Here is a 12,851-nt window from a genome sequence, read left to right as displayed (position 1 = left end):
AGGCAGAGAATGATGTCAGTGTCTGTCCCCTGAGTCCCTGTCCCGGGCATGACAGCAGGTCTGTGAAGTCATGAGTGATGATGAGTACACATCACAAGGAAGGAAAAATTATTCCATTAGCAGGCTGAATTCAGGATAGTTTCCAACAGCCAGAGGAAGACCGTTGGGTCATTACACTGGGTGTGATAGCTGTGATGTTTCTGTGTTGCCTTTGTCTGCCAGCCTTCTGGCAGTATTTCGTCTGAACAGGGAGTGGCTAAGTGTTTTGACCTTAAAAGAGAAATTATCTGTCTCTCAGGAGCTCTGAGCAGCAGCCTCTGCTCTATTATAGTCAGTTATTCCAGTACTGAACATGTGGAAAAGGCATTGAGGGTTTTTTTTGTGTATAGCTTGAAGTTGCTGTATAAATCTTTCCAAACATCTCAGTCATGTTTGCAGAAATTATTTGCTGTCTTCAGAGGTTTTTGGGTTTGTTTTAACATGAGAGATAAGTTCACCGTTCTCATAAAATGAAGAAAAATTGTAAAACAAACCCTCATCTGACCTACTTTAGGTTCCTTCACATAGTAAAACTTTGGGTAGGAAAAGGTTTAGCTATGTTCTCCAACTGTTCTTCGAGCCTTGTGTTTGACAGTGCCTTATGTCTGGGAACACTGTGTAAAACGTTATTCCTCCCTTTGGTTGCTGTGTTAGCGAGTCACGTAAAGGGGTCATTGTCTGGGGGATCTCCTGGGACTCAGCCCTAACCAGGTAACTTCTGCAATAAAAAGGGATTTTACGCCTGTTTGAATGAGCCACTTCTAAAATTAGGCATTACTTAGCGTGCTGTGGGTGTCACCGAACAACTTCCTGTAAAGTCTCTGTCAGTGCACTAGTTTCTGTGTCTTCTTTGTAAAGCCATAGGAATGGCTAGTTTCCACGTGCAGAATGCGTAGGCATTTGTAACTTGTAACTTGTGACAGACTGTTTTCGCGTTGCCTACTCTCTGTGTTAGCATTTCAGCTGACTAGCTTGTGTTCCTGGCTGCAAAGGACAGATGAGGTTTGGATGAAAACTTGTGTGGTTATTTCTGAAGTCTTGTCTCCCTCACAATTGTTAGTAACTGGTAACCTTTCCTTTGGTTTGTACTTTGGTACCTTTGGCACCTCAGGACTGTTGCCTCCCCTGAGCAAACTGATTAAAACTAAGGACATTCCAACAGCTAAATGTTCAGAGCTAAAAATGAGAAATGACATTTTGTTTTGGAAATAAAACTTGTTAACAAGTTTAAAGTGATATCAAAATTACTTTGGTAATATGAGCTTCTAAATCATCTCGGTGTTTATATGATTTACTTCTCTTCCTCTCACAGCTCTGCAGAATTGAATATTCCTGTGACGGGAGGATTGTTATGGACCCAGAATGACTTCCATAAAATCAAAAGTGGCCTTCAACTTTTCTAAGACAGCGGAGTGCTCTGCAGCTTTCAGTATTGCACAAGATAAGCGGTGTGGAAGAACTAGTAACGGTGATGGGAAAATAGCCACTTCAGTATTTTTTGTTTGTTTGTGAAGATTTACTGATTTTTACCATGTAAAATCACTATTTTATAAAGGTGGTGTGTTTTAAGTTCCATGTGTAGTAACCATTGTCTTGCTTAACCACTATCGTGAACTTTTAGCTCTAGTTGATGTTTGCCAAATACAGTTAGAGTATTTTGGAATCCCTCAGTGTTTCTTATTTTTTTTCATGGTCAGTAGATACAACTGGCTGAAGGCAAACCTTCTTTCTGCATCCTGATTTTCCTTTTTCACTCAGGTATTCTGGAAAACGTCCTCTGGTTCACATTAGCCAGACTACTGAGCCCTTCCTATTTCAGTGGCGCCAATACTGTCCTGTATGAGTTTGCGTGGTTTTGCCAGGTTAAGACTGTGCTACAGTTTTCAGCTAGCTAGGATTTCACATGAAGCTTCAGGGATCAAGCCTAGTTACAGTATGGCTGAATGCATTGTAGTGCATAAATAGCTTCAAAATTTTTTTTTCTCACAATTTATTTTCAAGTGAGTCTTGAGGCCACTACTGTCTCATTTTAATTAAAGTTTTCTGCTTGATGTTATTTCTATTCATGATTTCGCTGAGGTTGGTAACTATTACTGTGGTCTCTGCTGAGAGAGAGTAGTGTGATTACTGCAGAAATGGACTTGAGTACCTTTCTGAAAAGTTAAGAAAAAGGACTTCCAGCTAGGTTTTCCTAAATTCAGTTTTCTTTACCTGTATTGAAGGTTCTTGGGACTTGGAGGCTTCTGCAATTACCTGACAAGAAATAGGATTTTGAGCATGTATTTATTGCAGGACTCCTCCGTAAGAATTTGTTGGAGTGTGTCTGCTAGAGAGTAAGCCCGAGCCTTTCTCTGAGTCAGTCTAACCATGTGCAGTATTTACAAACTAAACAGAAACAGGAACATGTCAGTGCAGCCTTGTAAAATGGAATCTCTTTAGCTCTTTAGAGCTACTGCTGACATGACATGCTCATGTTCTGTAGAAGGAGATACCAAAAGGGACATACAACATCAGCAGTGCATTGGATAGGATTGAGTTGCAAGTTTAGAACAGCAGCTTCATGGATGCTTTGGGCTGGCTCTCCGTAAATGTCCATAATGTAAGTATTATTTCTTTGTTCTGATTTTTTTGCCATCCTGTTCTACTGCAGTTACTCTTTACCAGACAGCCAAAAGTTGGTTAAGATTGGAGATACAGTGTACATTTCCTTCTCTAAAAACCATCAGTGCTAATGAAAAAGAAAACAAACTTCTCTTTCTGTTAGGATGGATTTTTCATGTAAGCCCTTCCCCTTTCTAGTACTTTTAAAAATTTCTTTTACTGAGCAGTTCCTCAAGCTTATTTAGGAAACTTTGAGTGAAGAGCATTTGTTCTTCTATTCCCGACTTTTGTAGAATATGAAATTACTGAAGTTACTGTATTTGGTACGTCTGAGGTCTGTCAATGCGAACAAGCATAACAGTTCAAAAAGGAAAGGGTGATGCTGGCAACTACTGTGCTCTGTGTGACCTTCTTCCCATCTGGTAAAGGTTTACTTGGTAAAATCCTGTGCGACTAGTTTCTTTGTCAGCTGTAGTTACGGTCCTGTGCATCTGCCCTTACCCCACCTAGTGAATTACGTAAGGAAAATCCTGGTCTTTGATCTGATAAAATAGTTACATCCAGTGCTGTGGATGACTTGTAGAAAAGCACGAGCCTGCCAGATGCTTTTAAAAAAGGATACGGAGACTTGAGGAGAAGCCATAGTAATGGCATGAATTTTAAAGTGTTATGAGGGGGCGGGGGGAGGGTGTGCAGGCTTAAAACAAAGGAAGGAAAAGAGAAGTTGGGAATGGCTGGAGAAAAGAAACATAAATGTGTTTGATTTTTAGAAAGAAGGGGCTTCTACCAAAACAACGAAAGTGCAAAACCTACACAATTCTGTGTTGCTCTGTTCAGAATTAGGAAACTTGCTGTTTGAGCTGCGTAATTCCCAGGAGGAACAATTTTGTAGCTCCTTGCCCAGGTACCTTGGAAATGACAAATGTTACTATGAATAAAACCTAATAAACACATAGATAACCTGAACATTTAAAGCCAGCCAGCTCAAATCACTTAAAAAGTAAGTAAACAAACAGTTACTGTATTTGGTATTCTGAGGTCTGTCAATGCAAACAGTTCAAAAAGGAAAGGGTGTTGCTGGCAAATTACTGTGCTGCATATAATTTTTTCCCCTTTTGTCAAAGTTTACTTGGTAAAATTTGTTTTCAATGTGCTGAATGCTTTCTCTGCTAGAAGCATATTCCGAGTAGGGATAGGAAAGGCTATGTTGATGTATTCCTAAATTACTTGATTTTTCCTTTGCATTGGGCAGGAGTCCTTGAGCTTGCTTTTGCCCTGTAAATTAATCTCTCCAGAGAGATTTTTAATGTCTGAAAAAACATCTCCAAAGGGAAGCTATAGAAAGAATTGGAGATAAAAGCTGGGACTATATGGACTAAATCATGCAAACAGGGATTTCTGAGGAAGTTAAGGCCTGGGTCCACTGTTTTTGGGGCCTCTGACCCCTTTTGGCTTGTTCCACTTCCTGAATTTCTTTCCATTTAAGTAATTGGACAGAGTAGTGGAACCTTTGCTCCTGGCCATTCAAATCTTTTTCTCATTACCAAAGGCAGCTACTCTGACAAGGACTTCAGCTCTACCCACAGGTGACAGTTTTGGGAAGAAAACTGGAACAGTGAGAAATCTAATTAGTACTTGTTTCAGGAGTGGTATACTTGAGGATGTAAATTAAACACAAAAGGGCCTGAGATGAGGAAAAGGCAACTCTGTAATACAGGTAGCTTACTGGTTATGATGGGGTTTGTGCCATCTTCTGAATCCCCTGGTTCCTGGCCCTCGAGAGAGCAAACACGGTAACAGTGCCAAGTTCAGCCAAACCCAGATAGAAATGACCTTTCTATATCGTTTTCCTTTCATTAGCTTTAGTCCTCATCCCCCCCAAGTTAAAGCAGTTTGACTAGAACCCATGGCAATAAATGATGTTGTATCACCTCCCCCACAATAAGGGAAATGAGTGTTTAAATAGTGAAAGAAAATTTGTTTAATACAGAGATTGACAGAGGATGTTATTCTGACAAAACAGCAGGGTCTAAATAGTACTTTTTCCTCTGCTTTTTAAAGAGAAGTAAAACTCTTGTCCTGTTCCTTCACAGATTTAAGCACAGATGGAAAATCTGAGCATTGTGTATGATTTCAGCATCTGGGTATTTTTCAGCAAATCAGATAAAAATATTGAGAAATAATTTGGACAAACTACACCAGTTGTTTTGGACAAAACAGCTTTTTGGGGCTCTTTCCTAAAGAGAGTTACAAAATAAAAAGCTAGAAACAAATAATCCAATGGCTCTCAGTTTTATTAAATAAGCAAACTTTTTTATATATATAAAGTATAACATGTTTCATGTTCTTAAATAATTGTGCAAACCTTTTACACAGAGCGAGGGGGGGAAACAGGTAATAGCCTATATTTCTTTTAGATTCTTCTCTTAATTCTTTTAATACATTTACAAACTTTAAATACCACAGACCAAAATCATAGATACTGTATAATGGCTCTTCAAAAGCTAACCAAACACTGGCATGAGAATAACTTAAGTGATGGTGCACTTGTATTTTTCCAGTTAAAATATAGCAAGAAATACAGTTACTAAGGGCTCTGGCACACAGACAAGCTATGGGTCCGGGAGTATTAAAGCTGAACACTCACCCTAGAAATAATAGTGACAGATCTAAGGATCTGACTGTTGAGTCCTGTGGTACTAATGCAGGTAACTGAACTTTTGGCAAGTCAAGTTAAAGTAATATTTTAACTCTGTGGAGCAAAGTCTCACAGAAAATCTGCATGTTCCTTCTCTTCAGCATGGAGTTTTAAAAATTACTATACTCAAAATATGTCCCTTGAAATGTTCCTAGTTATGGTTTGGTGTACATCACAGGTATACATACATGCAGGTCACCAAGTATTTTTAACTGAATTATCTGGACAGATTCTTTGCATGTTCGGACTTTAAAAATGCCAAAATTCACAATTTGAGGCAAACTGGCATTAAAAATATGTAGGGGGGAACTCACCTACATCAATGTTTTGGCTTTGTTTTGCTTTTTAACGAGGATCCTTCTGCTTGTTCTAAGCAACCCTACTCACACTTTCTATTTCTAAGTTTACAGTTAAAGCATTTTTACAAAAGCTAAACAGACTCGTGCTAGGCAATGAGTTACATGCAGCAGCAACTACAGCAGCGCACGCTTCTTACTACAGAGATTTACGAATACCACATACTGGTTTAACATCCATTTTCACTCATATTGTCATTAAGACTTACATTATATTTGGGTCAACCAAAAAACCCAAAGAGATTTATAAAAGTTTACAACAATTAAACAGTAATGTTTAATTCTACAGGTGAAGAAAGCCAACTACTGCAGCTCAATACAACAACAACAGGACTAACAGTAGTGAAATCATCTATATGTACAATTTAATATATTACTGACAATTAATTCTTACAAAAAACATTAAATAACTTTGACTGACATCCCATAAAGCATTTGATTCATGAATTTAAGGTCATACACTTCTAAATGACAAATTACGTGAAAGTAATGTAGCTAAAGATGAAAGATCAGTAAATCAGAACTCCCAGAGAATGCTCTGGCCCCAGTAAAACACTAAAGTCTCCTGCTTAACTCTTGTTGATTGCAGTAGGCCAGGATTTTACCTTCCCACTTTTTTTTTTCTCATCTAGAATAGTAATTTCATGGATTTTATTAAAATATAGAACAGTCCTCTTACAGTTTTAAAAACATTTAAATACCATGCTCTCAAAAAGAGCATTTATACAAAGTCTTATATTTACAATATAGACAGTTATGATCAGGTGTTAGATCAACTCTTCCATGTAAGAAGAAATATAAGCTTATGCGCTGAAGATGAATGAATGTCAGTGTTTTGAATTGGCTTGTAAACATATCTGAAAACAGATGTGGATGACTGAATTACCACTTGAAGTAGCTGATTAGGAAAGACTACATCACATACAAAAGTTTCATTACCTCTAAGGAGGACTAAACAAGCACAAAATTTGCAAATTATTTCCACAAGGCTACACTGCCTGTTCTGTAACTCTAAGCATAGTAGATGCTAATAGCTTCTTAGAAAAAAGACAATTTGCCTTCAAAGTGCCTTAGGGAAATAGTATGCTGAGTTTGTATTGGCATATCATTCCCATTGTTTAAAAAGGAATTAGTCTATCAGTAAGACAAAAGTTAGTGAAAATTAAAACGACTAGACAAATCCTACAGAAATTAGTATCTCCATAAGCCACCCAACACTTCAAACAGCAATTTCTGCTCAGTTTTCCATGTTAGAAAACACCAAAAATACCTACTAAACCTCTCTTAATATAGCTTATCTTTATAACTGGAGAAAAAGGGAACAGACATTTTTCTACATACAAATATTTAATTCCATGCAAGATGGAAAACATGAGTGCACAATAAACTTCATTTTATACCTAAATAATTTATAAATTAATCCATTAAGTATAAAGCAGGGTCTATAGCAATTATATTGTTACACTTTAAACACATGCAGATGAGTTAACAGCAACATTTTTACATAAAGTTTAGTGCAAGAATGTGTCTGATTAATAAATAGACTAAAAGATAACCATGTAATGCTTTGAAGTGTACACACAGCATCTGTGCACATAATAAACTGGTTTTGAAAAGTTGTCCTTGTTTGTCTATAAACTACAAGTGCCCATTTTAAATAAAAAAGAACCATAATTACTCATGGGCTACTTCCCTGTGACACATGGTGTCACAAACATTGTGGTGAAAATGTAATACTGAAGTTAATCTAGAGATTTATTTTTGTTTTATACACAGTTTTTATACAATCAAGAAAAAGAGATACAATTTGTATCAACAAACAAAAGGTCATTTCTGGTTATTTGAGGCATTGCTCTCAGCTGCTTATACCATGCAAGAGAAGAGAATAATAATTAATTGCAAATTAAAAATATAAAATGCTGATTAGTAAGAAATGTTTTTGAAAACTGGTCAAGAGTTAGATCTGTTTTCCGCAACTGTTATAAATGGCTGAAGAATTTTCTTCTCATTAACAGACAATAACCAACTAATTAAAACTTAAGTTATTTTTAAACAAGTGTAAATACAGAATCACCTTCAATTTAACTCATTTTAAATACATAATGACATGGTCATTATATGTGTTACCTGTACCAACACAAGAATATTTATCCTCTGTGAAGTGATACGGTTATCAAGTATCAGTAAATTAACTGTAGTTGCATCTGTAATTGTGGGTTGTTGTTGGTTTGGTTTGGGTTGTTTTTTTTTTTTTTTTTTTTTATACGACAGGAACATATTTTGCACATGATAAAGAGCCCACAAGGTATTTTGAATCAAACCAACCATTACAGTAACACAAGTGGAAGAAATGATATAACTTTGTTCCTCAGACAAACAGATAACTAGAAAGCAGCATGCAAGCCATTATCAAAACACCAGAAACAACCCTGACTGCAGCCTCACGTTCCGTGTGTTTCACAGTAAGAAACATTTAGGCAGTGTCACACCTTCTCATGAAGAAACAAAAGGCCATAAACCAGGCCTTCTCAACTTTCATGAAAAAAACTACAGTAGAAGTCAACAAGTCCTAGCTCGAGACTTATCGAGTTAGTAATGGTTCGGAATGTTGAAATATACAATGGATTCAAAAAAGGGCGTCCAGTCAGTGCAGCTTAAAAAACAATAAACGCCTCTTTTGGAGACATTTAGCTACAAAGGTTCCCACCCTGAGCAAGATACCAGTTGCGCAAACAATGCCACACCAAATTATCTCACCTGTTGAAACAGGAACTCTAAAAGCCTTCACGAGGCAAATGCACACCTTTGCGTGGATCTGAGGAGCAAAAACCAGGCCAGCTTTGCCAAACACCCGAACCCAACCGTAGCACCTCTTTTCAAGAAGCAGCCTTCCCCCCCCACCGCCTTCTCAAGTTGAGCTGGTACAGGTACAGCCACCGGGACGGGTGGGCTGGCTCAAACACCACCCCTGCCCCCGGGGCGGGGCTGTACTTACTGATGAACTTCCACCTTAACATCCAATTTCCTCTGCGTCAGGTCAAGTAATCCAATTTACATAAAACTGGCGATTTACTTTCAGCTGGTCTGGTCACCCGGGCCAGCAGCTGCTCACTGCTCAGTGGAGAGGCGATTCTGAAGAGAGAAGCTACAGTTCAACTTTTTAGTTTATTGAATGGCGCTCACACCTTCACACTCCTTAATGGTTTGGTCCTAATTTAATAAAGTAGTTGGCTTCTGTTGGATTGAGCCAATGTATTGGACAACGTATTAAATACTCAAACTTTTGGGGAACAGTTTTGAAATTTAAGTACCAACTATATTGACATTCAAAAGCTGAAATCAGTTTTTCCTTTTACAAATTGAGTATGTTAATTTGTGTCGTTTACTTTTTCTTCAATATTTAATATGCCAGTAGGCAGTGTCAAATGACAAAGCTGAAACCCTGAAAGTCATCTGGGTATGTCTAGAGCATACTTTTAAAGGCCGATTAGGTATTTATAAGCAAATTGAAAGTGTACACTAATACATGCAATATAATTGCTAACAATAATTTTGTAGTAACAGCTTTGAGACACTGAACGTGACATTGTAGTTCTTAATGAGCTATCCATGCAGCAAGGTATGCATTTCCTATAAAATACTATTAAAAATCCCTATATTTAAAATCTTAAAATTTACAATACAATCGACTCGTATATAGTGCCTCAGCATATATATGATTGCTACTGTGTACAGAATTTTATACTATCTTAGTAGAAAATATTTACAATAGGTTGGCCCTTTCCTTCTTCATTTGAGTTTTCCTCCAGGTCCTTTACGCTATATAGTTTCATTTATCCAAAAGAGGCTGTAATGCTTTAACGCCCTGTTCTTAATTTGGCAACAATCATAGCTGCCAGCTGTTGTGCATCTGTCATGTGGGGATTCTTTTCCATCACCGAAAGGACAATGCTTGGAGGGAAAATATTGCAGAGGTTCTTGTATGTTTGATACTGATGTTCTGGGATGATATGAGGTTCCCGTGGCTCACCACATATCCCAATCCAGGGATTCCTCCAGAGCTGCTCCATCTTCTCAGGCATGCTTCTTACCATTACGGGTTCATAACACGGCTGCATGAGGTTGTTACTCAGTGGATACGAGTGGTAAGTGTAAGAGTCTGATGCACATGGCAATGGATCCCAGCTGGCATGCTGCTCTCGACAGAGGGGTGGTCTTCTCTGCCTTGTAGGGTTACTTTCATAAAGCCGTGAGTCAGAAATACTGTCCATTCTCGTCATGACCAAGGCACGGCTTGGTTGTGCAGTGGATGGATGAACATTTTGAGGCACAGGGTATTCTCCTGGACAACTGGACCGTGCTCCAACAACTGGATGCTGGGCATGTAGGCCTAAGTGGGAAACTGACTGTTTGCGAAGGGATTGCTTAGGCTCTTCAGTTCCGTAACTCTGAACTCTATTTAAGGCTTCATGGTAACCATGGGAAAAAGGCTGAAGACGATTTTGCGATGGCAGTCTGTGCATCTTCACATTGTCTTCTGGACTGGCATCTGCTACACCCAGATACAAGTCATTATAAGAGGAATAAGAATCATTACTTGTATGGCTTAAGCAATTGTCAGGACAGGGGCTTGAGTTTCTAGAATACATCCCCTGGTCCAGATCAGCCCCATAATAATCTGTGTTACGCATACTACTTATGCTCAAGTTGGAGAAATCACTGAGTAAGGAATAATAGCCATGGTCCCCCAGTGATTCGTATTTGGGATACTGGTCAGTATAGCTAACTGAGGTGCCATGGCTATTGGTGACTAGTATAGGAGGATATTGCACACTGGACATATGTTCCAGTGAGGATTTCTGATGCATGAACTGTGAGGAACCTGGCACCGGACTGCTTGCAGAACGAGTATTTAATGCACCAGCTGCATGGCTTTTTGGTGGAGGGAGCGTTGGTACACTTAATGCAGAAACCAGAGACGGGACAGAGCTGGCCTCCGACTTCCGGGCTACTGATAACTTTTCCTCAGGCTCCACAGCTACTGCTCTAATGCTTGGATCTGACTGGCGTTTTGGGGCAATGCGTTTCACTTCAGAACTGATTTCTCCTTTGGAGCTGGATGGCCCTGTGCCACATTTGGCCAAGGCTCCCTCACTCATAGTTTTCACAGCAGATAATTTGGCACTTATTCGAAGCTCATCCGCTACTGACCTTTGAGGCTGGTTTGCCCGTTCTGGGTGGTAATATTTACATTTGTGCCCATAGGTGCACTTTTTACCTGGAAGAAAAATTTTTTTCAGGTTAAATAAACCAAAAACTAATCAATACCACCAGTTGCTATCTTTTTTTCTTTGTATCTTTCACCACTTCTCAATAGTAATATTTCTATATTAGCCCCCTAAGGAATAATTATAGATATTGTATATACAGGCAGTCACAGACTCTGCCACCTGTATCCACGTATATCACTGCACCAAGGGCAAGACACATCACTTTTCTTCCTACTGGCTCACGACTGCAATATTGACAACATATTCAATGCTATATAAACCAAAATAGCTCTAACAGTTTGTATAGTTATTAATCTCATTCCTGGAATACAAACCAGAAGAAAAGCGTAAAAAGCTGTGTTAGCCACAAGGTATCTGGTAATCCTTAATTTTCTGCTACGTTGTTTTTATTAATAGGTGTATGAAGGGTTTCAAAATGGATTCAGTGCTTGGATGGCAACACGAAAAATGGATGCTTGTTTTTTTTCCCCCAGTAATGACAAGATGTTAATTAATTGTTTGCATCACCTACCTTTGAATACAACAAATCAATCAGGCTTAGGCACTTACCATAAGGACACGGTTGTTTCTTATGTTCAGGAATAACTGGCCTTTTCCTTAAGAAATTTTCAAGGCTTGGACCGTGGCGTCCTAAAGGATCATCAGGAGGCATAAATCTAAGAGGAGAGAAATGAAATGTGAATTTCGTTTTTTCCTGCAGATTCTGAATTAGCAAATTCCCTTACTTTTGAAGAAAAAAACCATACTTGTCGTTCACAAAAGAATACATTAGCAGCCGCTCCTCTATGAACTTCTTCCATTCTGGTTTTTCATTTTGAAGATCCCGATAGTTGTCGTTTGATACAATGATGCCATCTGAGTCAAAAGCAAGTTTTACTATGAATCGATCATCATAGCAAACTACTCTTCTTCCCTGAACTCTTCGAGATGGGGTGAAAACAAGAATTTTTTCCTTCTCCAATTTACGTAAGATTTCTTGATCTGTAAAATAATATTAGTTGAGCAGCTTTTAAAAAGTTTTAAAAGAAAGAAATTGCAGCTTTTGAAATATGAAACTTCTTGCCCTCTTTTCTGACAAAGCATTTTGTAATTATGTTCATATATGGTCCCCATTATGATTTAAAAATACTTAGGTGCGGAGTGGCACTTTCTTTCTGAGGTTTCAATGCACTGGGTAAATATTCAATATTTAAGCTTCGTAACCACTCTATTCCTCTGTAAACAACCATGTACCTTTACTCAATCTTCCTGAACACGTCACAAAGTCAGTGGTTACTGTATTTCAATAGCCACCTTGTTAGCCTAGAGTAAAACATAAGTACTTTCTGTGGATCAAAACTCCTGGTGCCTCTTCAGTTTTCAAGATACTGAATCCCTGGCCTGATCCTACTTATTTTATACTCGCCCAGCAACTAAGAAACGGTTCCTACATGTGTAACAGTGTTTGCTAATAGGAAAACTATTACTACTGCTTCTCAAAAGTGTTGAAAGTGTAATGTTAACAAAAACCCAGCACTGTTTACAGGTGCAGATACTTAAATACTTGTTTCCTGACCAGTGAAACTGTGTTTTCAAATGAGCAGCTGAGTGCAGCATCATTGTGCAAGATCACATCCACAGCCCAGTATGTAGTACCCATCAGAAAAATGACATGGTTGTGTCTTAACGCAATGCTTTTTTCTTTTTTACCCAGGGGCCAAAGAAAATCTTGATCTGTTACCTGTAATCGGTGCATCAGGTCGAGACTGTTCTTTTCTCCATGCAGGTACAAACACAGTGATATCTTTATGTCCCTTTTCCAGGAACCAATCGACAGCTAGTTGAATTCCCCGACAGGAAAATCCTTCTTTATTCCCATGGCTGAAG

General features: G+C 38.5%; 2 protein-coding genes across 2 annotated transcripts in view; one reads left to right on the top strand and one right to left on the bottom strand.

The window, feature by feature from the left end:
• The window catches only part of LAS1L (LAS1 like ribosome biogenesis factor), a 36,596-nt gene extending 34,894 nt beyond the window's left edge, over window positions 1–1,702 (top strand). The window contains exon 13 of the mRNA XM_042807204.1: window positions 1,352–1,702. Within this exon, the coding sequence (XP_042663138.1) occupies window positions 1,352–1,442 (91 nt within the window). The 3' untranslated portion in view covers window positions 1,443–1,702. The remainder of the gene's footprint in view (window positions 1–1,351) is intronic.
• A 3,214-nt stretch (window positions 1,703–4,916) lies between these two features.
• ZC3H12B (zinc finger CCCH-type containing 12B) overlaps window positions 4,917–12,851 on the bottom strand; it is a 34,477-nt gene continuing 26,542 nt past the window's right edge. The window contains exons 3-6 of the mRNA XM_042807203.1: window positions 12,706–12,845; window positions 11,732–11,966; window positions 11,535–11,641; window positions 4,917–10,972 (exon numbers count right to left, since the gene is read on the bottom strand). Of these exons, the coding sequence (XP_042663137.1) occupies window positions 9,552–10,972; window positions 11,535–11,641; window positions 11,732–11,966; window positions 12,706–12,845 (1,903 nt within the window). The 3' untranslated portion in view covers window positions 4,917–9,551. The remainder of the gene's footprint in view (window positions 10,973–11,534; window positions 11,642–11,731; window positions 11,967–12,705; window positions 12,846–12,851) is intronic.

This window comes from Tyto alba, unplaced genomic scaffold (genome assembly GCF_018691265.1).
Source record: "Tyto alba isolate M040663 unplaced genomic scaffold, T.alba_DEE_v4.0 Super-Scaffold_5, whole genome shotgun sequence".
NCBI lineage: Eukaryota > Metazoa > Chordata > Aves > Strigiformes > Tytonidae > Tyto > Tyto alba.
Note: the sequence above shows the minus strand (reverse complement) of the source record. Positions and strands in the feature narration are given on the sequence as shown.